General features: G+C 44.3%; 1 protein-coding gene across 1 annotated transcript; it reads left to right on the plus strand.

Moving 5' to 3' along the window:
• Positions 1–2,100: 2,100 nt before the first annotated feature.
• Positions 2,101–25,763, plus strand: TIMM44 (translocase of inner mitochondrial membrane 44). Its single transcript, XM_005241703.4, has 13 exons — positions 2,101–2,249; positions 4,174–4,281; positions 4,788–4,958; positions 5,463–5,543; positions 8,104–8,253; positions 10,668–10,807; positions 11,300–11,385; positions 13,217–13,309; positions 13,659–13,783; positions 15,401–15,451; positions 17,398–17,487; positions 21,270–21,380; positions 25,075–25,763. The coding sequence occupies exons 1-13, from the start codon at positions 2,220–2,222 to the stop codon at positions 25,192–25,194; spliced, it is 1,356 nt and encodes a 451-aa protein (XP_005241760.1). The 5' UTR covers positions 2,101–2,219; the 3' UTR covers positions 25,195–25,763.
• Positions 25,764–26,651: the final 888 nt, after the last annotated feature.

Here is a 26,651-nt window from a genome sequence, read left to right on the forward strand (position 1 = left end):
ACTAGAATTTGTATTCTCTTGTGAAGTGTCAAGAAAGAATGTTCCTCTTGGTCGTCAGTTTATGACAGTATGAATTGGTCTCTAAAATGATGCATTTCTGCATTTGCATTAGTGTTTGAATGTCTCTGGCGTGCAGGGGACTTCCCTTTCCTGTATTCTGACCTAATTGATGACCACTCTTAGCAAAAGGCTGGTAGTTTAATTTTTCTCCAGTGGCAATGCTAATTTTAAAAAAAAAATAATAAAGAGAATATCCTCTACCTTCGGTTGTGTCAGTGCCGTTGTGAAGGCCTGAACTGAAAATGGGTTTAAACCCCTCATTTTTTTTCTAAGATGGAGCATTTCAGTGGGGGCCATGCGTGCAGGTGTATCGGTTCCAGTCAAGGGCAAGGTGTGGTGGCAAACAGCTGCTGCAGGTGAGAGGCAGAAGGTGGCATATTTCACCTTCTCCTGCAACAAATAGTTTCAATAACACAAAATGAAAGTGATTATTTTTAAGTGGGAATCCTTGTGGCAGGAGAGCTGAAACTTTATGCCAAAGATGATTCCTTGCCCTTACCTTGGTTTGAGAGCTGCATGGCCTCCAAAATCAAATTGTTCTTACATTTTCATTGTGGGCTTGATTCCAGCAGCAGGACTCTGCTGGCTCAGAGGCAGTGGTATCGATTGCCTCTATGTGTCTCGTGGAGACCCATCAATATCATCTCAGTGATGCTGAGCAAGTGAGGAGTGCTGCTCTAAAAATTCCCCAACAGGCTTTGTTGCACAAAGCTGTCATCCAAACTACCCCATCAGAAAAATGTTTGAAGCATCATCAACTCTTTAATTGTTAAACTAAAGCTCATCTGACCTGTCTTCTGGTGAAAGGTCACCTCATGGTGTCAGTACTCTGCTTTATGATGCAACTGAACAGTGCTGCACGAGCCAGCATGGTGGCAGAAATCCTTCATGTGGAAAAACAGCTTGAGTGAGCTGTTCTTAAAAATTTTAGAGCTATACATAAGGAAAAAAATGTTACAATATGTTCTTGGTCTCTTAATACTTTCTCTGTTCCAACCTTCTCCTCATAAACTTCGAGACAAGGTGCTCTCAAGAACGCCTTCCACAAACTTCAAACTGTTGAGTTTTAGTTTCATCTTTGCTTTCTCAATAGAGAAAATCTCGCCGAAGAGGTTCCTGTGTGTTCCAACAGCCCCTTCTCTTCCCTCTTACCTCTGTGTTACCCGTGAATTACAGTTACAATGAAACTGCTGAATTAAACTCAGTTGTATTTTACAGTGTTTATTTTTTTTGGTATCAGTACATGAGTGAGGTTCCCTTTAGCACAGTTGTGCTGGTGGAGGGTATGCTGAAGCAGAGCAGCGCAGGAAGCTCAAACCAGCCTTGTGACCGCGGAGAACGTAGTGAGGAGGCGGCAGCGAGGCTGGTTGCAAGACCCCTTGCGAGGGGGGGCTGCTGTGCTGGGAAATAGCAGGAGCAGGTACTTCTCTTGGTGTTTTGTGCTTTGGAGGAGAAAAACCCCAAACCCTACTGCACTGCTTCACAATAAAGCCGCCAGTTTCGGCTGTTGGTGTGCCCTTGCAGCGGGCCGTGCCGGCTCGGTCGGGCAAGCTGCCTGACGCCTTGGTGTTGTCTCCAAAATGTGACCGCGGTCCCGGTGTGCGACATGGTGATCTCACACCCTGAGACGAGACTTTTATTGCAGAGCTGGGCGAGTCCAGCTGCCAGCAAACACAGCCAGCGTGCTGCGGGCAGTCGCAAAGGTCGCATGCTGAAACTTGCCGCACCTTCCCTGCCCGCAGGGGTGGCTGGCTGTGTCTGCACCTGGCTCGTTTGTTCCTGCGCCCATTGCCTGGTTCGTTTGTTCCTGCGCACGCTCTGAGGAAGCACCTCTGAGCACCTTGCCCTCCGGGCTGTGGTTTTCAGTAGTGACGGGGACGGCTCGCCCCGGCGAGGCTGGAGGCCGTGAGGGCCGACAGCGCGGGGGGTGTTCGGGGTGCCTCCCCCTGTCAGAAACCCCCGTTCCTGGCGGCCTGCGGGGTCAGCGGGACCAGGGGGTGCACCGAGGGTCAAGCGCTACGTCAGAGTTTAAGGATCCGGGAGTTTTAGGCAGTACCGGCTCTGCTCCCCACTGCCGCCCCGCTCCCGCCCTGGCCACGTGGCGCTGGGCGGCGCCAGGAAGTGACGCCACAGCCACGCGCCGCGCACAGGCTGGGAAGATGGCGGCGGCGGGGGCCGGCGGCTGCCGGGTGAGCTGGGGGGGACGGCGGCGGGGGCAGGGGGCAGCCGCTGTCTCCGCCGACGGCCGGGCCGAGCTCCGCTGGGCCGTAGATACGCGGCGGGCCTGCGGCGGGAGCCGGCGGCGGGCAGCGCCCGGCGCCCCGTGAGGCCCGACCCGCGGCAGGGGTGCCAGAGGAGGGGCGCCGGGGCCGAGCGCCGGCATGGGCAGGGCCGCTGCCGCCCGGGGAGTGGGCCTCGCCGCCGGCCGCCTCCTCCCTTCTCCTCTCTGCCTCGGAGCCGCGGGAGCGCCGGGTCCGCTGTGGTGCGGGGCCCTGCGTGCTCAGGACCTGCTGTGCCCGTGGCGGGGGGCCGGTGGCACCGGGCGCTGTTGCTCTCCCCGCTGCGGTGGCCCTGCTGCTGCTGCCGGCGCGGGCCTCCGTGGCCCAGGTCGCTCCTGGGGCTTCCAGAGGGTCTTCACGGAGCTGTTGGTGATGCTGAGCTGCTCCACCCGTGGCCTCACGCAAGGTTTAGATTTAAACATGGGTTTTCCCCTGTGTTGAGCAGGCGAATGCACATGTGAGCAGGATGCAGCGGCTGGAAAGGCATTTTCAGACGTGCTTTCGAGGTGGTTGATTGTCTTTCGTGCCCATAGTTAAACATGAGATTAAGCATTTCTGCTCAGTAGCATGGAAGAAATGTGCTTTTCCATCAAGACCTGCCATCAGTTGCATGCAGCAGGCAGTCTGCCCCAAGTTTTAGTGCTGTTCTTACAGCTACTGCAGGTCTTTCAGGTATGCCTATAATATCTAGCTTATTCTTGCTTGCTATGAAGCCTGGCCTCAGTGATGACTTGGGCAGCAAGGTTCAGAGAGAGGCGGTGGAGAGCGTTTCCTTCTTTGATACCAACTTGACACTTTAAGATCCAGCAATCCAACTTCGCTATAACTACAGAGGTGATAAATAAGAGGGAGCTAAATTTAAAGGATGTGACTTAATAGAAATGTAGAAACTGGTGAGTTAATGTAACGCGTGTCATTGGGCCAGCAGGATTTGTGGGGCAGTTACACCGTTACTTCTCGGGTGTAAAGTCTTAATTTAGCTTGTGGTGTTTGGCAGTGCTGTCACCTGAAGCCACAAGACCAGACAGTGTGGCTCTTTACAAAACCTTTTCAACATCTAGAAGCCTGATAAAGAGGTGGATGTCTTAATGTTAGACACAGAATTAAGTACTTGCAGGTTACAAATAATTTTCCAAAGTCTTTTAATGGCAAAGACCACTTGATATGTCCCCTGTTTTATTTTGTAGTTTTTTTATTTTTTTTAGGGTGAGCCGTTTGAGAGATGGTAAAAGAGAAAGAGCTTGGGTTGCACAATCTGGTAACACAGGCCCATCAGGAATGGGAGGTTGATTTGAGGTAAAAGGTGTGGCTTTTGCCTGACTGGAGGCCAAGGATAGGCTGAATAGATTTTCCCTGTGGGGAAGAAGAGCGAGCTCAGTGCTGAAGGGCTGTTTTACGGCTGTAAAGACAAGAACCTAGGAGCTCTGCATAGCCTGTTTGCAGTGTAGGATGGTGGACTGAAGGATTAGCCACATGATACAAGAATTTGCTTGCAATCTCAGCAAAGTGCAGCAGAATTTCTCAGTGATCATTCTGTGATCTAGTGTATCTTGTCTGGGGTAAAAGGTGTTTGTCTCTGACTTCAGGCAGCACTGCAACTGTGGTTTTAGGAAAACTTGTAAGTGGATGTAGTGCTGCTTAAACACAAACCAAGATTTTTTTGGATGGCTTTTATCAAACCAGCCTCCAGTGTTTCTTGGCAGCACTTAGGATGTGTTCCTGGAAGATCAGTGAATATTGTCTATTTGCAGTATTATTTCCTTCCTTCCTTGGCTCTTTCAGACAGCTGTCATCTTGTATTGTGTGCTAACCTGATCTTATGTTTTAATTTCAGAAATGTCTCATCAGTGGCATATGGCTTATATCCAGAAGATACCCAGGTCCTGCCATCCACAGGGGTACAGTATATAGAATGAGCAGGCCTGTTGTAGAGATCTATCAGGTTGGTTAATGGCTGTTTTTTTTTATTTCGGGCCTGAAGTGGTTTCCTTTTAGAGTACTAATCTACTAAGTGTGGATAGGTTTTTGAAAAGCACCGGTTCTAGGCTGAAGGTTTCTACTTTTTAAGATCTATCTGATGAACTCAAGGAATTTTGTAGTAGCTGAGTCCAAGTGACAGAGTTCAGGAGTGGTGCTCTGGTAACTTCATCTACGAAATTGTTTAAGCCTGAACTAATCTCTGGAGTTAAGCTTCCTCTGGAGAAGCATCTTTTTAATGGCTATGTAGATGCACTTCACATTAGAAATGTGTTGTTTTTCTGGGTGTTTGGAGGGTAAGCTACTTCTTTTCCAAGGTAGCTGTATGCTTTCTATGACATTTAACGTTAGAAGTGACCCAGCGCTTGGCTTAAGTAAAACTAGGTAACTTAAGTAAACTACCTGCTGGGTTTGGTATTTGTTTAATTTAATGTTGCTTTGGATTCTACAACGTGTAATGATTTTCTTTAGTCTAGATGCTACTCTTCTGGAGGAAGAAAGGGTTTTATATCAGGTTTTGTGGAGAACATCAAACAGGAATTAGCAAAAAACAAGGAGATGAAAGAAAGTATTAAAAAATTCCGAGATGAAGCTAAAAAGCTAGAAGAATCTGATGCGCTTCGCGAAGCAAGGAGGAAATACGTAAGTCTTTTCTTCATGAATTCCTTTGGTGTTTTCATTGCCCAGTCACTGAGCTATTACTGTTCTGAATGTAAATCTGAATCTTTCTGCAAATGAGCTGTTTAGTTCAGCATGCCTGTTTTTATGAGAAGTTCTGCTTGGCTGGAAATACTGACTGGTAAATGGATGTTTTGGAACATTTTGGTTGGGTTTTTTTGTTCTTTTAGTAGAAAATTTTCCAGCAGACCCTTCACTGGATTTCCCAAATAACAAGCAGATAAAATAATGAGACATTAAATTTAATGTTGGCAGTATTTAAATACTACTTCTGCATTTCTTGAAGAACTATAAAGAACATCACTTGCAAAATTGAAATGGTGATGCTGGTTACTCAAGTAGTGTGCTCCCTAAGATGTAGCTCTTCTTGCCCTCAGTTATAGCGTTAAAGGGGTGTGTTACATGCTAAACTGTTTTTGAGTATATTCTGTCCTTGCAGTTACATACAGTGTGGGTTTTTTTCCACAGAAAACCATTGAATCTGAAACGGTGAAGACCTCAGAAGTGATTAAAAAGAAACTTGAAGAAATAACTGGTACAGTTAAAGAGGTAACACGCAGCTATGGAAGAACCTTTCCCTAGGGCAGTTCTGCTCCGAGGTTATGTGTTTTGTGTGCGCTTGAATTATCACCCTTTCTTTTTTCTTGGTGAAAGGTGGTTGCTCTTCCAAAAGTGATCACTATTCTGAATCTTTAAGGCCAGAGTCATTAACAAAATTACAGCAATAGTGTGGGATAGATTTCTTATACAGTGTATGGTGAGAGGACAGGCATTGTCCAGTGATTCCGCTCAGATTTGGAGACTGGAGACGGTCCTGATGGTTCTGCATTGTCTGGCAGTGAAAAAAGCCTCAAGGTGGTTCTGCCACTGGAGGGCAGATAGAGCAACGCTGGAAGATCACCCTGGAAAGTTGTTTAGGAGGTGTGATGCTCTTCACACTGATGCTTTTTGCTACTAATGTGATAGGGCTTTTGGCTTCTCACTGCATGGTGGGAACGATTTACCACATCAGAGGCTCCAGGTGTTGTAAGTGGAAGTGCTGGTGGTGTAGTTGAAGTGCTCTTCTCTTAAGTTAGCGTGCCGTAAGTGGTTCCGTGGCTCTGTGTGTCTTGGGAAGAACCAAACGCCTGGAGGAGCAGGCATTGTTCGTACCTAACAGGTATAAGTGTCCTCTGTTCTAGGCTCAGACTTTAAAGATGTCTGTGTAGATCTGCTTTTAAGCAGTCGAATTCAAGTTATTTTTTAGGTTGGGACTAAGCACTGCAGCCTGTGCTCATTTACTTAATTTCTTGTCCAGGTTCATCCAGGCAGCAGGTGTATTTGAGTGTTTCGTGGGCTTTGACTTTAATCTCTGGAGTAAATTTCTGATGAGTCTTCCTGATGGCTTTTTAAATATGGAATAAATCAGGTGGATGTGGCCCCTGTAGAAGCTGATCCTGCAGTGTTCCAGTATCTGAATTCAGCGGGTACAAGACGGGGCTATTTGGGCATTCCTCAGTGGGATGCAGGAGCTTTTATTTCTTATTCCCTCTTTTCTGCCCCCTTCTCGGCATGGGCACCATTGTGGTCAAGGAGTTCACATCCATTCAGCATTGCTCCCCATCGCTTCCGGAGGAGACGGGGTGACTGACAGGACAGGGCCGGGTAACCCAGCGATTCCTGCGTTTCAGGCTCTGCTGCTGTCTCCCAGGCGGCTGTCACGAGGAGGAGGAGGGAGCAGATCCCACTGCCTGTCCTGCTCGAGCCTTTGTGGCAAAAGTCCTTGCTTGTCAGCTGTCTCTGAGACCTGCTGCTGGGTTTGTCACTAGCCTTCCTGCCGCTGTAGACCTGTCAGTACCCAGGAGGTGGCACTGAGCTAGAAGAGTTGGAGAAGGGCTGTTGCTGCAGTGTCTGCTGCCCTGACAGTTACTCCCAGGCACCTCAGTCTTGTTTTTCCCTCTTACTGATCAGAGTAATTAAATCAGCAGTGACTGAAAACTTACTGTTCTTTCTTTTAAAGGCAGTACAAGATTTTCTGCAGTAAATTACAGCTGAGAGGTACTTCAGGAGGCTGCTCCTTATCTGTCAGTTGAAGTGCGTGGCCTTCATGCTTATAGCTAGGCTGCCTCAGAGCAGGGTGAACGGAGCTGGTCTCAGTGGTGGTTTAAGATCAAAGCTTGCGTGATTGTTCCCAACACGTGCAGTCAGATGCAGGATCCCTGCTGAGAGACAGCCAGCCAAGCACTGGACTTAAACTCTGCAATGAAGTTTGTGTGGACTCAGTCCCCACTCTGTGCTGTGCTCCGTCACTCTTGTTCTGTCTAGGTGTGCTCTGGTGTAGCTTAACTGCATGTACGGTTATGAGCTGGATGTAACCGTTATCTTTTCAGTACTGCTGAGGGTGCTGTAAGCATCTTCATTGGCCAAATCCTGTTGAAAACCAGGCAAAACCATTTGGTACTTGTATCCTGCCATTTCTCTTCCTCTGAGGCTGTGGCTTGTGGCCCACCCAGGATTGGTTGCCTGCTGCCAGTGAGATTTCTGAGATCCTCGAGGAGCTGATGTGTGCTGCTGCAGAATGAAAGGGTGACTAGCTACCGGCAGAGTCCATTTAATCTTTGCATACACAATCCTGGCTCTGTCAACACAGCCAAAGTGAGGTATATGAAGATGTTGGATTGAGAAAAGTGTTTCCTAATTTTGCAGGAATAGCTGCATAGCAGAGAGCTATCTCAGCCACTTCTATACCTTCTCTTAGGGAGCAAGAAGTACCCGGTTGTTTCAAAGCAAAGGGCTAGGGTATTTTAATTCTGGCATCATTGGTCCTTCTCTTTGATGTCAAGAAAAATAACGTATTTTTTTTAAATCTATGGGCAGCAGCTGTTACAAATGCATATGGTCCCATGAGTAGCCACATTTGTTGTTCTGCACGGAGGTGTTGGATAATGCTGCAGTGCCAAACCATGGTGTCCCGGTAAGACTCCCTTGTGACATGTGTTCACCTTGGGTTTGGTTAGTCTTGAGAGTGCATTAGGAAGTCTTTAGCATTCACAAAGAGGAGTTAATCAAAATAAGTTTTCACCCGTTGCACCTGAAATGACCTTTTATTTCCTGTTTTGTTTTGTTGCAGAGTTTGGATGAAGTAAGCAAGAGTGATATTGGCCGGAAGATAAAGGAAGGTGTGGAAGAAGCAGCAAAAACAGCAAAGCAGTCTGCGGAGTCAGTGACAAAAGGAGGGGAGAAATTAGGCAAGACAGCAGCCTTCAAAGCTATTTCTCAGGTACATAAGTCCTGTGCCTCTGTAGGACATGGTGCTGTGGACACAGCTCATTAACATGGGAGTTGCGTGAGCTTGTGCTGACTGTAAAATGAAATGCAAGACTGTTACAGCAAGACGTTGTGAGCCATTAGAATAAGTTGATAAGTTCAGGAGATGTATTTTGCAGGTCTAGCATTCGCTTAACAACCCTAGAAAAGTGTAAGTCTCGAGTAGCTGAGCTTCTGCTAAAATGTGTTACTGGAAAAATTGGTTGCTGTGCTTGTGGAGTAGGGTAGCAAATGTCTTCTGCAGGTGGGTACGAGCGCTACTTGAGAACAAACTGGCTTACTTAAAGCACTCCTCTTCTAGAAAATATATAAGCACTTACATATTTTGATGTCACCCAGTCAGCTGGCTTTAGCCTAAAAAGAAGCGTTCCCCTTGACAGGTTTCTCATGCCTCCTCTGAAGCCTTGGCTTTAGCCCTCGTAAGAGGAGGTACCAGCTGGGCGGAGCATCACCTGCACCAGTCATGGCAGTTCCCCTCTTTCTGTGTTTCTAAGAAGACATCATCGTGCTAAAGGTCACTCTAGCCATAGCTGCAGGTTCACATTTTACACTTTTTTTTGTTGTTGTTCCTTTTTCTGTAATGATGCCTGGTACCTTACTTCAGTAGCCTCCTAATCTAAGAACTGTTTGTTCCTTCCATGAAGCAGGCTGTGCCAGGTCTTAGAAGCAGGCAATTATTTTATAGGACCTTAAAGTAAATTTTTTTGAGGCTTAAAAATTTTTTTCCCTGTAAATGGATAAACCTTTTGATTTGTTGTCATATTTAACTGATTCACAGACCTTTTATAGGTTGTGAACAGTTCTAGTAGCTTTGCTGTACTTTCTAGAACATATATAGCATTTAGAATATTCGGTCTACTGCCTCAGAAAACTAAATATGTTATCTTTGAAATTGTAGTAGTAATCTCATCTTGAGCTCTCTATTGCTTCAGTATTTAGGAGATATTGTATTTTTGTAATCTACAGCTGGATGATACCCACGGGGGCTTGTGTCTTGTTCTGTTCTCTGCCGGGTCCCTCAGATAGTCTTTTATAGTCCGTAGGAACTGTGTGGGCTTTAGAGCTTTTTATTTGCTTATCCTTGATGTTTAAAGTTACTTAAATTCTGCTTTGTGCTTTGTGTCACATCTCTGGCATCCATCCTGTCTAGGCCCTGAGCACTGTTCTAACTTTCTTCAGGAAGGAGTCACACTGATTTTGAGTAGGAGAGGATGGCTTATGCTGGCAAAGCTGCGTTAGACACTTGATGTGTTCTCCAGAAAATTCCTGTGTAAAATAAAGTTGAAAAATAACGGCCCCCGTAAAGCCACATGATGCTTTGGGCTACATAACTGACATGTTCTAAATAAAAATGCAAATTGGGAGAAGCTGTATAGAGCGTGTATAAAAAAAAAATAATAATCCCTTTCTGCCTGCATGTGTCTAGTTGTAACAGGGAAGATCTGTACTTACTGTGCATCATTTGTAGGTACAGTCATTAGAGAAAGTATGGCTCAAAAGTTCAGTAATAAAAGCAGAGCAACCCAGATGAAGGAGAAACACTGAAATTGCCTTTTAATTCCAACCCCTGTTGAAGCGTATGACAAAAGTTCCCAACAGCGGTTGGGATGATGTTCACTGATGAGATGTATATTGGTCCAGAAATTTCAAGTCCTTTTTCGTGATGTAGCCTCACCCAAGAGGAGAATATATCCTCTCTCTCCTTTAGTATAAGCTTCACTACTGGGTTGGTTTTTTTTTCCACATCTCACCTCTAGCAAAACCCAGTTTGCTTCAAAGCTATTTTCTCAGCTAGAAGACGTGTAGAATTCTATAAAAAGTGAGGCTGTCTTTTGTTTTGGGGAAAGAAATACTTCTGTTTGTTTAAGCTTGGGCCTAGAACTTGGATTTTGTTGACCTTTCAGGTGGTTTTGCAGTTGGTGTCCTGAAGCTTTTCTTTTCCCCTACTTTTGGATACAGGAGCCATTTTTCCTTTTACCTGGGGTTTGTCATTCTGTCAAAAGCTGCTGGCTGCTGTTGGGCGCTGATACGCCTGCCTTCCTCTGACTTGATTTATTCCAATTTAAACTCTGTTGCCCTTTATCAGCTGTAGGGTTTGACTGTGTCCGTAGCTTCTACTATATTGGGTTTTTTTCTTCAGGTTGATTCAATACAGCCATCCATTTGCTGTCCTAGACTGTTAATTCCTTAAGGAGAAGGCCTTGGTACTGGTTTGTCAGCAGATATCAGTGAGGAAGCATTTGCTGAGCAAGGAAGAGGAGAATAACCTATGGTCCCTTGTCTTTTTTCTTCGACAGAAATGATTTTCACTTTCTGGGAAAGTGGGGGGAACAGTAAATCAACCTAATAGGGATATTTTCCTTTCAGGGAGTAGAAACCGTTAAGAAGGAGATAGATGAAAGTGTTCTAGGGCAGACTGGTCCTTACAAACGTCCGGAACGACTACGAAAAAGAACAGAATTCTCAGGCGAGAGGATTAAAGAGGAGCGAATATTTGAAGCCAATGAGTACGTATTGGATGTATTAGGGTGAATATTTCTGTGTATAATTGGATAAAAACTGAAAAACTTAACTGCAGGTCAGGGATGGTTAAAATCCAAGCGCTGAAGTGAGGCTGTGGGGCGAGGTGTGACCTCAGGTAGGTCTGAGAGCAAATTTCCAGTGTAAGTTAATGATACTGAATCTTCCGATAGTGAAACTGGGCGCTTAAAATTATAAAGTGGGGACATAATGTTCTGATGTGAAATTTTGACTTGTGTGTGTGTGTGTTATGTTTTCTCAGCTCTAACATCTTGTGATTGAATTACGTTTGGCAGGACTGAGTCTGAGCTCATTTGCTTTCCCTGCTGCCTTTCTCTGCTAAGTTGTGTATCATTTATATGGTGTATCAGCCTCAGTGATAGCTCACGCTGCCGTGATACCCGTCAGGATCTCCTTTTTCTGCTCACTTGGTTGTAAGTCACTTGTTCACAAGTACCCCTGTCTTCTGTGCTTTCTAGGGAAGCCATGGGTGTGGTGCTGCATAAAGACTCAAAATGGTATCAGCAGTGGAAAGATTTCAAGGACAACAATGTGGTCTTCAATAGTAAGTGTTCCAAAGACAAAGGAGTAGCACGTTATTTTCCCTGTTCTGATTCTTGCTGTGTTGGATCTAATGCCATCTGTGCAACTAGTCTCAACATAATGCAAATCATAGCCAGCTTTTTGTTGTAGCTGTTGCTGTGAGGTGGTGTGAATGGGAGGTAGGCGTAGTTGACAACATTGCAGCTTTTCCAAGCTGCTCCATCTGTGTTCGGACCCCTCCCCCAGGCAGGCATTGTTTTTGATCAGTCCCTGCTCCCTGTAGGTACCAAAACCTGCTTTCGCTGTTGCTTAAAGAGAACTGAACTCTGCTCTATTTTTCTACTTATTTTTTTTCTAGTCAGATCTAGTCTGGCACTGGGAAGAGGCCAGGGCATGCATGCGTGCATGTCACCAGGGAGAAGGCAGGCAGATCTCTTCTTCCTGACCTTGAGCTTATGACAAGGAAAAATCTTGTCTTCAGTGAGATGGTTTCTGTTGTCATCTGCTTAGAACTCTGGAATGTGTGTGACTTTGCCTCCTTTCTGTTTTTATTGCAAAACCTGAAAATACTGAATATCTGTACTGCAGTGGGCCATTGCTTCTGATAGTTATCCAGATACCTGATGTTTCAGAAAGGCAGAAAGAAGCCTGAGGACAGAATCCTTCAACAAATCAAAGTAATCACTGCCAGGGTACTGCAGGGTAAATGACTTGTAAAGGAACAAAAAGATTGTGTAAAAGTGCAACATATAATTAACTTTGGATTGTGTTTCTTCCCAACTTCTTTTAAAGCAGAGCTCTTTGGGCGGTATCCAAGAATGGGTTTTTACATCCCATTTGTTAGCCTTTCCAAGGAGAGATGCTCATAGCTCCTAAGACTCCCCACATGTTGCATCCTCCAGTCCTGCACCATCTGTTCCAGCTCTGTGTGTTCTCTACATTTTACACATCTTTCCAAGACTCTGGTTTTGCAATTCAAGCAACACTGCAGCTGTGGCTGCACCAGCCTCTACAATGTGCGCTCTCTCTTTATGTACCACCTGTACTGTACCAAGAACACTGTGTTTTTTTGGAAGGAGCATAAGCTTCAGGGCAGGATTCCAATTGTTAATTGACGTGGTGGGAAGAAGCTTCCCTGCAGGGCCCATTATCCCGCAACTACCTTCTGTGGTTCTGATCCATCTGATGGTGTCCAGAGACAGATGACAGGTTGGCTGAGCCCTTAGTTTGTTGCAACAGTGCCTGCTTGCTAAAACGGCTTGCCTTTTTTTTTTTTTTTTCCCTTCACCCCTCATCCTTCTTCCTGCCTTTGAGATTTTGCTTTGCAGGAGCTCTCCTTCCCTATCAATCATTTCTGTAGTTTTGTGGCATGCTTGGCTTGCTTTCTTACCAAGGTTGAGAAGTACGTAGAACTTAAAAACTACATCCTCACTGATGTCTTGCTATTTTATTAAAAATTGGCAAGTTTTAAGGTCTGTTCTTGGGTCCTACCCCCAAGGTAAACTTTCTGGTGTTGGTTTCATATCCTGCTACCCCTTGTAGCAGACTGAATCGGGGGTGTAAGCAGACCTGGTGTAAGCAAGTCTAGTATTATTTTCTATCTGAAAATCTGCATAGAAGGTCCAGAGTTTCTGACAGCTGGAGTCAGAGAAACCATCATTCCCCTAATGATGGTTATTGATAGTTAGGAACGCAGGAAGATGAGCAGAAGAGTAACTTTTGAAATTGATACTTGTTAATCAACAAAGAGGTTTAGAGGAGAAGTAGGTTTGATCTGCAATCTGTTGCATGTTGTTTCCCAATTCAGGAACGCAGTGGAAGGACACTGCTGCTCATGTTTCTTCTCCTTTCAGGGTTCTTTGAAATGAAGATGAAGTATGATGAAAGCGATAACGCGTTCATTCGAGCTTCCAGAGCTGTCACAGACAAAGTCACTGACTTAATAGGTAATGTTTCATCATTGCTGCGAAAGAGCATCTGTAGCCTTTTAGCTCTGTTCTAGTGACTGTTAGTGCTGTCACCCTCCGTGTGTTACTAACATTTGGGACAGGTTCTGGAGCTTTATGATATTTTGCATGGATCATTATCCAGTATCACGCAGTGTAGCAACCTGCTACTGGATCAGAAGTGCAGTGTGATGACAGGTGCTTGTATGGGATAAACTTCAAGCTTAACTTTAAGTCTACATTTGTTCAGAAGTGACTCTTCCTTCCCTCTGGTATATAACCAGAGGCCTTTCTCTTGTTTTCTGGTGACAGTTGTTGTGCCACTGGTCTCACTGAATTGTTTTATTAGGTGGATTGTTCTCGAAGACAGAAATGTCCGAGGTTTTGACAGAGATACTCAAAGTGGATCCATCCTTTGACAAAGATCGTTTTTTAAAGCAATGCGAGTATGATATAATCCCCAATGTCTTGGAGGTAAGATAGGGGTAGAGTATGATGCATTTTTTCCTTTGCTATAACGTGGAAGGTTTTTCTCTTAGTTTTCTGACGCTAAAATTGAAAGGTGGGACAGTATTTGCTTCTGGAGTGTCCACCTTTGCACGGAACATGGCATAACCTTGGGAAAAGGAACCTGGGTCCCACATAACAATTTAGTTTAAAACCATATTTCATAATTTAGTAGGCTAGCAAATATTTTTTTACTGGCCTGGAAAACAACTTCTCCCCTAGAAATGATATGAGCATCAGAGAGATCAAACTGAAATAGGTGAATGAACAGTACTGGGCAAATGGTGATATCAAATATTGATAAGGGAAAGAATTTGGTGCGTACGTACTTGCTGGATTCTAAATGATCTGTGACTGCTTGTGGAGAAAACCAGGTCATGACAAATGGTTCAGTGAAAATATTTCTGGCGCTAGTCAAGGCAGTGTGTGGAACTTAATGTTTTTAAAGACTGAAGTATAAAAGCCACTCAGAGGATAGCACTGATGAAGGATGTGACTTCCAGTATAAATGGATATAGTTCCTCTCACTGTAGCAGTATGTCAGAAAAAAAGAGAGTGAAAGTAGGGCATTTGAAGTACAGCAGAAATTGTTTTGAGAGATTTGTGTGAGGGAAAACTGAGGCTTGAAGAGATGAACAGATGCTAAGAAAGAGCAAATTGTTATTTTCTCATCCTATGATACAGTGAGTAGTCATATCTCAAATTCATACGTGCTAATACACATGTAGAAATATTTATTATATGCTTAGTCATGAGGTAGCATTATAGGATGAATAAAATTAATTTGATTCTTACAGATACAAACATCCAAACTGATGTGTAGTTAGGTTTTGACACTGCTGTCTTTGTAGTGACTGACTTGTGTATCAGATGTGTGGCTGGAACTGGAATGTCAACAGTGAAATAAAGCAGACCTGTCACAGCGAATCTGCTTCTCCTAACGGTGCCATATCACTAAAGCAAGCTGCAAAGAACGGGCTCCTGACTCTCGGAGGATCAGTTTTTCACAGGAGAGGTTTTTTCAAACTGTAGGCAGCCAGCTTACAGATGCAGTCAAGTATGAAGATTTATAGGCATTATATTGAAAAATGCCCCACCACATATAAGTAACTTTATTTTGAAATCTGCTAGATTCCCAGCGTCCTCACTGCCTTGTTACGAATTCCAGGTGTTTATTGCACAGTGTTTGAAAAGTAAACCTTTTCATGAGTTGCACTGTGATTCTTCTGTTCATTCTGTGCCCTGAATTTTTCACAGTAGACCTACTTCTCATTTGTGCTCCTGCTTCTGCTAGATCCCACCTCCCAGGGTTTCTGGGTAGTGTGCATTCTGCTGACTTTTTGGACAGGAAGGTTTAAGATAGTTTTTATCTTAATTATGGAAAGGTTTTTGTGCATCTGGCTCGGTATGTGTGTGTTTATAGAAGTTCTTATTGCTGTTCCTCTTTGAAGCTCCTATCCTTCTTCAGAGTTCCGCAAGATGTAGGATTTAAAGTAGTTTGCTGCTGAAAGCACTGATCATTTCAACTCTTTGATACAGGAGGTGTTTTAAAATGTTCCTATTTTATTTGATTTTCTCTTTTAGGCTATGATGTCTGGAGAGCTTGATATCCTCAAAGATTGGTGCTATGAAGCGGTAAGTAAAGCTGCTAAAAATGTCTGAAAAGATTATGATTCTCCCTTGTAAGCAGGTGTGTTGTGCCTTTCTTGCTTGCAAGCTGTCCAGCTCTTGGATCTGTGATGCTGCTTACCTGCTTTGCCCAGCTGCTTCCCTGTGTAAGCAGTTCATACTGTAAAACACTAATGCAGTCAAGTGTACATGCTGGACTTCTGGAATAGTCTGGATATGAGAGCGCTGTTTAGAGACGGTGAATCGAGAGCTAAACTCAGACTAGTCTAACTAGCTCCAGTTCTGCACTGCCCTTCTTGATTTGGATGGACTTTAACAGAGCCTGCATCCCAGATATGGGGTGAGAAGGCGCAGAGACATTTGAGCTGACCCAAAAAGGTGATGCTTTTCTGCTTACAGAGTCAAGTTATCCTGGAGCTACTATACAAACACAACTCCACTGCAATATCCCAGCAAATAATTCTGGCAGGCTGAAGTTTTTCTGAAATTGCAGCATAGATGATCTGCAGTCTGGATAACCTCACTGCCGAAAAATGAATTTTGTTTTGCGATACAAAAACTGGTTTTGTTTTTATACCAGGATGGATTTTCAGTATTGGATCCACTTCTTGAAACACTGAATATGAATTGGTTGCAATTCAGTGATTGTATTATTGTCTGCTTAACTTCGTGAAAGCAGCTCCTTTCCTGACAATGTAGATGGATGCTTGTTCTGGTCTTCGCTCTGCTCCACAATAATTGTGTTGGGGGCAATGCAGAGCCGTATTTGTTCTGTTTCTGAAGAATATAATTGTTGGAAGTGAATGTTCTCCTTCCTGATCACCACCACCAGAGGGCTGGAAATTTTTTGTATTTAATTTTTTGTGATTAACATCTTTGTAACAATATTGCAGTATGTAAGAGGAAGATATTTAAAGCAGTCTGAATGTAAAGGAAGTTCTTTATTGGTTCAAGCAACCTTTGAAATGACACCATAGAATTCCTCTCAGGTCTCCAGAGGAAAGCAGTAGATTTGCTTCAGTTGAGAAGACAAAAAGCAAACTCTTCTAAGACAGCTGTAGTTATAAATTAAGCTCATAAGTCAAGAATCATCTGTCAGATAAGGCAAGGGAGGAAATGGGAGTCCTATTAATGAGAATTCAGGAGAGAAAGGCTCTTGAACAGAATCATACCACAAGTGTTAAGTTTGTGATACTGGTCACTAAGGTGTTGGAATACAAACCAGGAAGGCAAAAGCATGCTGGCAGGTGTACCAACCGAGCTGCAGGTTGCTACCAGCCCACTGACTGAGATGTAGTTTGTGGTTCACAGAGCTGTCTCTGCCTACTGCCCTCAGAATCCCTGATCTGTGACTCCAGCTTCACTCTAGTGACTTTGCCAGTAACTTCTGTAGGATATTTGCATTTAAACGCTTGTGATGAAGGTTAGAAATCTTTGGTGGGGAGGTAGGTAGGGACTACTTTCTGTTTCTTTGATACCTGCCAAGAACATGGGCGATAATGCTGAAAGCAAGTAGAAATTCACTGTCCCCAACATCAGTTCTCGTTGCATAAGTAATGAAGCATATGTGCCTGTGCCTAAAAGGAGCCAGGAAATGCTGGTCTGCCTCCAGGGTCTGGCTGCGTATTAGGAAAGTAGCTTAGTTCCCAGACTGTTTCTCCTTGTCTGCTGTCAAATCAGAATCGTAAGTGCCTTGACTATCAGGTGCACTTGGTGTACATGCTTAGTTGTGATTGATGGGTCTCCTGTTCTGGCCAGGGGAGATGGGATTTTTAGTGAGAATTTGGTTACGTGAATCCCAGAGCGTTTGATGCAGCTGTTTGATACCTTGCAAGACATGTGCATTGTATTTGCAAAAAACTGACTTTTTTTCGGTGGTTCTCTCTGAGCAGAAAATCCCTTTTTTGTTGTGACAGAACAAATGTGTAACGCAAGTTTGTTGCTTCATTTAGACTTACAGTCAGCTTGCTCATCCAATCCAGCAAGCCAAAGCCATGGGTCTCCAGTTCCACTCCAGGATTCTTGACATTGACAACATTGATGTGAGTGTCCTTTTCTATATTTCACCTTGGGGGATGAATTAGAAACTCATGACCTGAAGAGGCCTTTTCTTCTTCGCTCTGACTGCTGGGGTTTTTTTGCCTTCTGCTACTCTGCTATTTGCTGTTTTTGCTAACAGAGGAACAGATCGCTGCTGGAAGGGAGAGCTCATGGGACAGATTTGCTACTGTGTGATCAAGCCTAAGTTGCAGCATTGTGGTTTGTCTCCTCTCTGTCCGGGCACCTTGGTCTTAATCGCCAACATATAGACTGAGAAAGGCTAATAATAAAGGCGAATAGCACTAACCCAGTGCTTTTGTGACGGGCTCTGTTGGTGCTTACTCGGGATGATAATGCACAGTACTTCTGTGACTCAAGGCTGTGCCGTGCAGGAGCGGCTGTTAGAGAGACTAAACTGCTGTTCTGGGTGGCTCTTGATGAGCGGGGAGGGAACGGCTGTGAGCAGAGCCGTTGCCTCCTTAGGAGCAGAGTTGGTGGCTGGGGACTTGGGCCAAATGTCTGCACAGTCGTAATGCTCTCCGTGTTCCTCTTTATTGAGGAGCCAGAGGTGTTCCTGTTCTACTTAGCAGTAAGTCTACAGTAGTACTTTCATTTAATTAATTCTTTAGTGTCATTTTACTGGCCTCTAAGTTTTCTTTCAGATCTTTCTTTCCTGCGATGGCAAAAGAATATCAAAGCAATTACTGCCTTCAGTCAGCCCGTTCATATCCCATAACCAGCACTGCCTCAATGGGAGTGTGCAGGAGGAGGAGGGGAACAGGGCAGCTGTACACTAATGCTTTAAAACACATGTGGAAATAGTCTGAAGTCAGATCAGCTGTTTGTCATCAAAGGTGCTAACCTGAAGGCAGCAACATTCAGTACACATTTCTCTTGGAACCAAGTATTATGGTATACTTGTCCAATACACTGCAGCTGTGCAGTATTGTACTCAATAAAATTATAAGCTGGATCCATTCAGGCAATTACCATAAAGCCAACCTCAGGGTCATTCCTGCAGGAACAGTGAACACAGTTTGAGCTATTTAATAGGGGTCTAAACCCAGTGGTGATCTGGTCCAAGGTAAGGAAGTGGAGGACTGGAAGCTTTCAGGTAGAGGTGGAAATGGAGCACAGTGATAAAAGGATGCTGTTCAGAAAGTGAGAACTGTTCCAGATGGTGTTGGGGTGTATTAGCTGGCCAGATGTATCTTACCTGCGGTTGCACCCCTGCAAGACAAGAAGTCAGAAAGAATTCAGCAACCATCATGGGAAACCAGGAGAACAAAATCTGATGCTGTTGGTGGTTTGCTGAAAGGAGGGCTGCTGATGGTGAATTTTCTCTTATCAGCTGCCCTGTGCAGGGGTGTCTCTTTTTGTGCCCACATCATTAAAAAACTGGAGTGGGTGCAGGAGAGCTCCAAAAACAGGTGAGGAAATGCCTTACAGCAAGAGACTTCATTTGACCTGTTTGGCCTTACAAAGTGGGAAATTACTTGATTAATGACCATGTACCTTTAGCAAGGAGCTGAAGATTGTCTACAGGGCATCTCCTAACACAAAAGGCTCGTGTCTGGCCCTCTTCCTAGGACTGTTTGCCTTTTGGTCTTGATAGGCTTCTCATTTTCTCTCATCCACCTGGGTTCAGAGGAAGCTATTCCTTCCTCTTTGGTAACTCGCAGTGTTAACTGCAAGCATGTGCCAAACAAGCAGGAAAACTTCTGCAGCATCTGTAATTCTCCTGATTATCTTCAGCAATTAATAATGTGGTGTAACACAATTAAGGCTATGGAAGCAATAAACATGATTGCTTTTTTCTAAGCCTCCTACTTAAGGTGTTTCTGTATGGTTAGTGTTTAGGAGGCTTGATTTCACTGTATGCTAGATAACTTTTTCCTCTAGAGGTGCTAAATAGCATAGAGCCATGCACAGATTCTGAGTGATGGCTGGAAAGACATTTCATTATTAGTTTTAGATGCTTGTATTTTTGCATGAAATTTCTCAATAAAATTATAGCTGGAAAAGGGTTGATATGAAACATAAATGAGTGCAGTTCTTGTTATGCTGTCTGTAGTGCGAGCAAGGGGGATAAAGGGTGTGTTTTGTGTTTAAATTTTTAAATATGTTTCCCTAGTGGAGATTTATGGCAGTATGTTGAGTGATCTCATCCAGAAAAACAATTCAGTGAGTTTGAAAAAACCCCAGCGTTTAGAAGATTTAAGGGAGTTCACATGCTGCAAAGTTGGCAGCATTAAAATTAAAATCAAGTCTTTCAAATATCAGCACCTGCACACATGTTCCAGGTACTTGCTTTAGCACTCTGCTTCACTAGACAACTACTGCCTGTAAATTTAATGGAATTTTGAATCCTTGATATTTCTTAGGACTATTTATTTGGCTGCCTAAATGTAGTTTTAAGTATGTGACTTGTGAAATGGGGTTTCTGAACTGAGTGTGGGAGGAGTGATATAAATACTGTCTTGATCATAGAGGGGTTTTTGGCATCCTAGTACTAAAATACAAAACAATACCAGTATGGAAGCCATGGTACCTAGAAGGGGGACAGCCTAGTCAGTGTTATGCTCTTCCTCCTCCTTGAAACCCACGTGCAAATTCATGTTGTCAAATTATTAATGCCAAATGGTGTCATATAAAATGTCTGTCTTGGAAACTGGTCTGACAGAGAGCTGTGAGATCTGGGTTTCGATACTTGGGTGGCAGGTGTTTGTGCATTGCTGAGTCAGTCAGGCCGGTTCCAGGAACGCAGTGTGGACGGGGCTGGTGTGAGTTACTGCAGAGCCAGGGAGCCCAGTCGCTCAGATTAAGCAAAGGAGCGTTGCAGTAGGGCTGAGTTTTCCTCAGGGGAGAGTAAAACATAAATATGTATCTATATATATATGCCTTTGTGAACTGCGGCACGGTCTTGTAACTGTCTTGTGATACGTTCTTTATTATGTGATAAAATGCAATGGTTTTGAAGCAGCCTCTCATATACAAGAGGATAATAACGCTACCTGCAGTTTGAGGTACTGTGATTATATTTTTGGGTGACATAGCCAGTAACTCCAGAGTTACTAAAGAGCAAGATACTCTAGCATACTGCATTCCCACAAAAGCAGCAGAAAGAGGGCTGTATTTTTTTAGGAGCACAGCTTTGGGAAACAAAATTAATTCTTCATTCCTCTTTGCATTTCAATTAATAAGTTCTTTATACATTTCATGATAATATGATAAATAATGATAAATAAGGAGTGACCTTAGACTGGAGAAAAAAATCCCATCAAACAAAAGGTTATCACCTTCGATGTCTTTCTGTTACTTAGTTATTTTTGTCTAATTCGGTATGACTTCATGTCGAAGATTCATTTAAAAGCAAGAGAAAAAACTTCAGTTGATGTACTTTCTTCAGAAAATGTCATTTTTTTAAGAGCAGGGTTTCTTTTATTTTGGTTTCTAATTTGGAAATAATGGGACAGAGCTTGTTCATGTTTCCCTTTTTTTTTTTTTTTTTTTGGATTTGGAAAAAATTCTGAAACATTTCAGAACGATTTTGGGAAAGCTTTTAAGTACAGGGAAAGTTTTGGGGGAAAATGCTTTGCAATAACGTCTACAGCATCTGTATTAAGAGAGCATCTATAACCTGATTAAAATAACTAGATTCAGCTCTGGGAGAAGATGGGATTGTTAGCCATGTCAAACCATAGCGGTTCTGTTAAATGCTTGATTTTTTTACATTAATCTGCAGAAATCATGTGTTTTCTAATGGATTTGTCTTCCATTGCAGCTGGCTATGGGGAAGATGATGGAGCAGGGGCCAGTGCTAATCATCACTTTTCAGGCTCAGGTCGTGATGGTAATTAAGAACCAGAAAGGAGAAGTGGTGGAAGGCGATCCAGTAAGTAACGCTCATCAGCTTTGTATGGTTTCCCCGGGTCCCCTGCTTGTCATCTCGGTTGTTAGGGATTCAGCTAGGTTCATGTAAAGCAGCGGGTGTCTGCACGTAGGACATTGACCGGTGTGAATAATACTGCATCTTGTGGGTGAGATCTTTGGTGCAGCTCAGTGTGGGCTGTTTATTCTTGTCAGACTTTTGAAGTGTTACTACTCATTAATTGAGAGTTACCATATATGAGGGGAGTCTGCAACCATCTAGAAGGGATGGAGAAAGGGTTATTTTAAATTCACAGCAAGGAGAGTAGCTAGAGCTTTCCCTTTGTGTTGCTGGTGTGCCTGGCCAGCATGCTCCCTGCCTGCAGTTATTGCCTGCAAGTGCTGCTCCTTTGGCACACTCTGGGACAGAATCGAGCTGTCCTGCTGTAGAGTAAAGCTCCATCACACAGCTTCCACCTGATCCTGTTCTTACTCTTTATTTTCCTCCCTATTCCTGTCATAAAGAGCACTGTAAGAACAGAGCACAAAGATGCTTGGCAAACAGGGTGGGAGCTGAGGTTCAGTCATTTGCAGGAGACTGGGAAAATCACCAAGATAAGTTTTTGGCTACTGCCTCACTACACTGGTACAAAATATCTTACAGCACTGCAAGCCTTCACTTCCACAAAACTCTCCCGTATCCAGTTGGATGAGATGCTGTATATGGTACAGGCTTCTGATGGGAACCTCTGACCCAGGGTGGTTTGTGGAGTGGCTGCTGCGCAGCAGATCTCTGGCATCTCTGTGGATTGTGGTTTAGCTTTTAGCACTGCAAGTCCAGCCCGCCTGTTCTGCTGTGAGCGGTGCTAAACTGAGCCTGTCAGATGAAACCACAGAACATGCCTGTTTCCAGAGCTAATGATGCAGCAGGCTCGAGGGGCCCGTGCGTTTTCTGGAATACCTTTGTTCTCCAAGTGGCTCGCTATCCAGACAGCTCCGGCTTGCATTGTATCTGTGCAATGTTTAAGTAGCTTAATGATATATAATGGGGGCATTGTGAGATGCCTGGAGCTCGCAGTTTCTAGCATATTTCCATTAGAATTAATACATGCATTTAATAAATATTGGCTTTTTGCAACCATTCTCTTTAGTCCAGGCTGTAAGTTTACAAAAAAGGAGACTAATTTTAATGATGGGGCCCATCTGGACTGATTTACAACCCGTCACATCGACTGCAGGGGAGGAAAAGCTGATACAGTGATTTCGTGCATTAAATTACTGCATTCCTAGAAGATAGATATTGATGTGATAATTATTGAACAGGATATCAAAGTCTGTTTGCTGTCTGATTTCTCTGGAGCAGCAATAAATCAAGGAGATGCATTAAAATTCTCCAGTGGAAACAAAACTTCAGCTTTAATCAAATGTCAGATGCAGGCTGGCTGGTAACTATGATTTGGTGTTAACCGCTGAGCTGCTCCTGCGGAGTATTGAACAAATGACGTTCTAGGGAGAAGGAGCCTTGAATTGTAAACTTTCTAAATAGAAATCATATGCTTGTAATTGCTGCAGTATTGTACGTAGTTGCAATTGTTCGGGTTGCCACTGCTGTGCTGCAGGCTCACCCCCAGTGAGATGTGGGGAGACCAGGCAGCCTGTGACAGGGTTGGACCAGGTGTTGCGGTAGTTAATGCAGGGGATCCCCATGGAGCACCACAAAATCAATCTGGGAAAATGAGGCCTTAGACAACCCATTGAGCAATGCTGTGAAGCCGAGGGAATCTTTTTAAAATTAGGTCCTGAAGGACTGCAAGACAGGATGCTGTTTGTCTGTCGTAGCAGACTGTGGGATGAAAGGACAAATTTTTGCCTGGCATGCATGGCCATGATAGAAATCTGCCTTTGGGAGTCCACACATGTTTGCTGTCCCACTTTCTGTGAATATATGCAGCAGCACACACTGTACATTGAGGATTAAGATGTACCCTATTAATAAAAGCACCAGATCAGAAAACCAGAAATCTCTCTGCTTGGGAAACATGTAATTTTTATGTTTCATCACGTCTCGTTTCCAGGAAGAAAGCTGTGCTACTTGTTCAGTACTGCATGCTGCAAGATCACTAGCAACTCCCAAGCTTATCTGCTGTTCAGCCCTTCAGAAATTATGTTCAAGAACATAAACTTTTCCAGATGTAGCAGAGCTTTGATGCTGAAGTGTATGATGAAATTGCCTTTCATACACAATCTTATTAAATGGACTTTGAAAATCACGAGTCACGAAAATCATACAAATTAACATTCCACTGGCAATGTCAAATCAGTTAAGTTACCCACTTCATCCTGAGCTTATACTTAGTGTTTTATTCTCAGGAAAGATCCTGTGGCTGGTACATCAACAGCCTGTCTTGAGCAGGCAAAAGTTTTGTTGTATTTTTTGTCTTGTCCCCTCTGCTATTCCTCCTGACATATCCCAAAGGTCCATATGACTCAAGTTTTCACTCACTTTTAACAATTCTGAGCAGAGCTGAAGCAAGTTAGTCTTCTGAAACACCGAGCAAGAAAAAAAACGACTTTATGATATGTGATATTTCTAAAGGATTAGTTTCTAACGACTGGTCTGGTACAGAAAGTCTCCCCTCTCACATTTGTGTACCTAAATTATAACCTATAAAGATTCACACATTCTATCAAAAATGTAGTAGTTAACTGCACATCTGGGAGCTGAGCCAATGCACAGTCTGATCCCTCAGTGATACTTCCTTATCAGAGGGAAATATTCTCCATGGTTAATGGTTAAATGATAAAATCAAAATAACCTTTGATTTGCAGAGTGGATCTGTGCCATGCTGGGGCTCCTGGCAGCCCAGTCGTCTGGGCAGTGCCACCTCTCTCCTGGGAGAGGCAGAGACTTTTATCACAGGTAGCTGCAGTGACTCTTCAGGGAGCTGTTTTCATAAGACCGTGAGTGATGGCCTCAGGATGTGCCGAGTTAAGGCTTTCATCCTTATTCACTTACTATGAATAAAACTGCTGGCATCCTCATTACATGCATCAAGGATGGAAAAGTTTATAGTTGTGTTTCAGCCCCCATATGGCGGAAGCAGTCTGCACAGCAAAGACTTGATTGCAGAATTAGTGTCTGTCTGTGGTTAACACTGTGGCTGGACTTGGCATGATCATTGATAAATGTTGGGCTTTTTCGCTCTCTGTCTCTTCTCAGACCTGGTGATGCTGATTTCTGGTTAATTTGAGCTGCTCAAAGTGATACAGCTGTGGGGAGGGGATGCGGCTCACAGGCTGATGTGGGAGAGGCAGTTGCAGCTGCAGGGAAGAGCCTAGGCTTGACTGAAGGTTAGAGAGAGCAGTACAGCCTGGCAGCCAAACCAGTTTGAAACCAGGAATTTATATTTAAAAATAAAGTCAAATATTATCCAGCTTGGCAGTGATACCAGTTAATGTATGTCAGCCAGAGAGATTGGAAATCCTAATTCTGGTTTTGGGAATCAAAAGTTTATCTGTTCCTGACTGTGGTAAGTTTCTAACCACAATGCAATAGATGTTGATGGAGCCACCCTGATTTGGGACCTTTTGGGCTTAGAACCAGAGAGCAAAATCAAATGAGCAGTCTGTGGAGGAAGTGTGGAGCGTGTCCCCACCAGCTCTGAGCTAGGAGGTCTGTGACCATCATGCAAGCTCTAACGACAGGATTTTCCTTCCAGGACAAGGTTCTGCGGATGCTGTACGTGTGGGCACTCTGCAGAGACCAGGATGAACTCAACCCGTACGCTGCCTGGAGGTTATTGGACATTTCCTCGTCAAGCACTGAGCAGGTTCTCTGAGAAGAATCGCACCCCAGGGCTTCCCGTACCTCTCTTGAAGCAGCGCCATCTCTGAACTTGCACCAGTCTGCTCTGTGATGGGCTGTAGGGGAAGGAGGCTGGACTGGTTCCTTTGCAGAACAACAGGCTATTCCGTGTGCCCTCATTATACCAATCCCTGTAATGAACTGGATGGTCTTGACATATCTGCCTTACGCTTTGCTGTGTGGTATGGCACTGTAAGGGTGTACGGTAGATTTCAACGTGAATGGTCTAAGACACTAGCAGCTGCTGTTGGCTTCTTTTTTAATTGTGGCAGAAGGAGGCTGGTTTGGGTCCTGTATGATTCCCAGTGCTTCCAGTGATGGATAGAGGTGGGTATCGGAGAGTGAGCTGTGACAGGTCTAGTTCCCATCTGCTGTCATCCTCTGATGGCCTCAAAGCATCCTTTAAAGGTCTTAGAGGTGCTTTTAAGGCACGTTGGTCTTGGCTAACATACATCTCTTGTACAAAGTTGCACCAATAAGCCTTCTGTTGCTGCAGTGTCTTGCACTTTACCAAACCAAATACAATCAGGACTTTGCACATGACTCTGTGTTGGTGTGGCGCGGAGTCAGGACGGAGGTGTTGGCATCATCAGGCAGGTTCTCGAGGTCGGTTGCAGGCGTGGAGTTTGCTGCCAGTGTTAATATTTATATATCCACAGCTTTGCAGGGGGAGTTTTGTTGTTTCTGGTGTTCTGCCCGTTGTGTCAGCTGGTACCACTAAAGAGCGCACAACTGCATTTCTCCATTGGATTAATCTGGTGATGCGGAGGAGAGGGGCTGTAACTGGCTACGAGGGAGCAGGCAGAGTGCTGGAACAGCGGTCAGGAGTAGGGACAGGCAGACTAACAACAAATGAGAAAATAAAATGCTATAACAGGTAGAACATCACCTCTTGTAGCTCAGGTATTTATTACATGAGAGGAGAAAAGAGGGTGCGGTTCGCACACCTACTGCATAAGTGGCTTTCTTCACCAGGCGGGCTTACGCTGTGGGGGGGTGGTACGCCTGGCCTGGGGGGGTCCCAGGTAGCCACTGGAAGATGCCAGAGGGTGAGCTGCTGGCACACTTACATAGATTTTAGGGTTTGGGGCATCTGCTGGAGGCTCAATCTGGGAGCTGTGATGTGAGTCGATTTGTCAACTGTCCCCTCTTAATGGAAAGTGAGATTGGGGGGAAAAAATTGATTGTGGAATAGGAAATCAAAGGACTGATCTGCTGCTGTGTTCTGCCTGTGCACAAAACAGGGTGATGCAGGACAGCACTTCCTTGACATTATGATTAAAGAGAATAATTGCCAGTTCGTCCTTCCCTTCTGAGTGTCCGGATCAGTTCCTTTGAATGTAAATGGGATTATCTCACAGCCCTTGGGTGAGACATTTAACTTCAGCAGCTTTCTTAGAGTGAGAGGTGATGAGTGTGGCAAATTCAATA

The sequence above is a fragment of the Falco peregrinus genome, chromosome 5 (genome assembly GCF_023634155.1).
Source record: "Falco peregrinus isolate bFalPer1 chromosome 5, bFalPer1.pri, whole genome shotgun sequence".
Classification (NCBI taxonomy): Eukaryota; Metazoa; Chordata; class Aves; order Falconiformes; family Falconidae; genus Falco; species Falco peregrinus.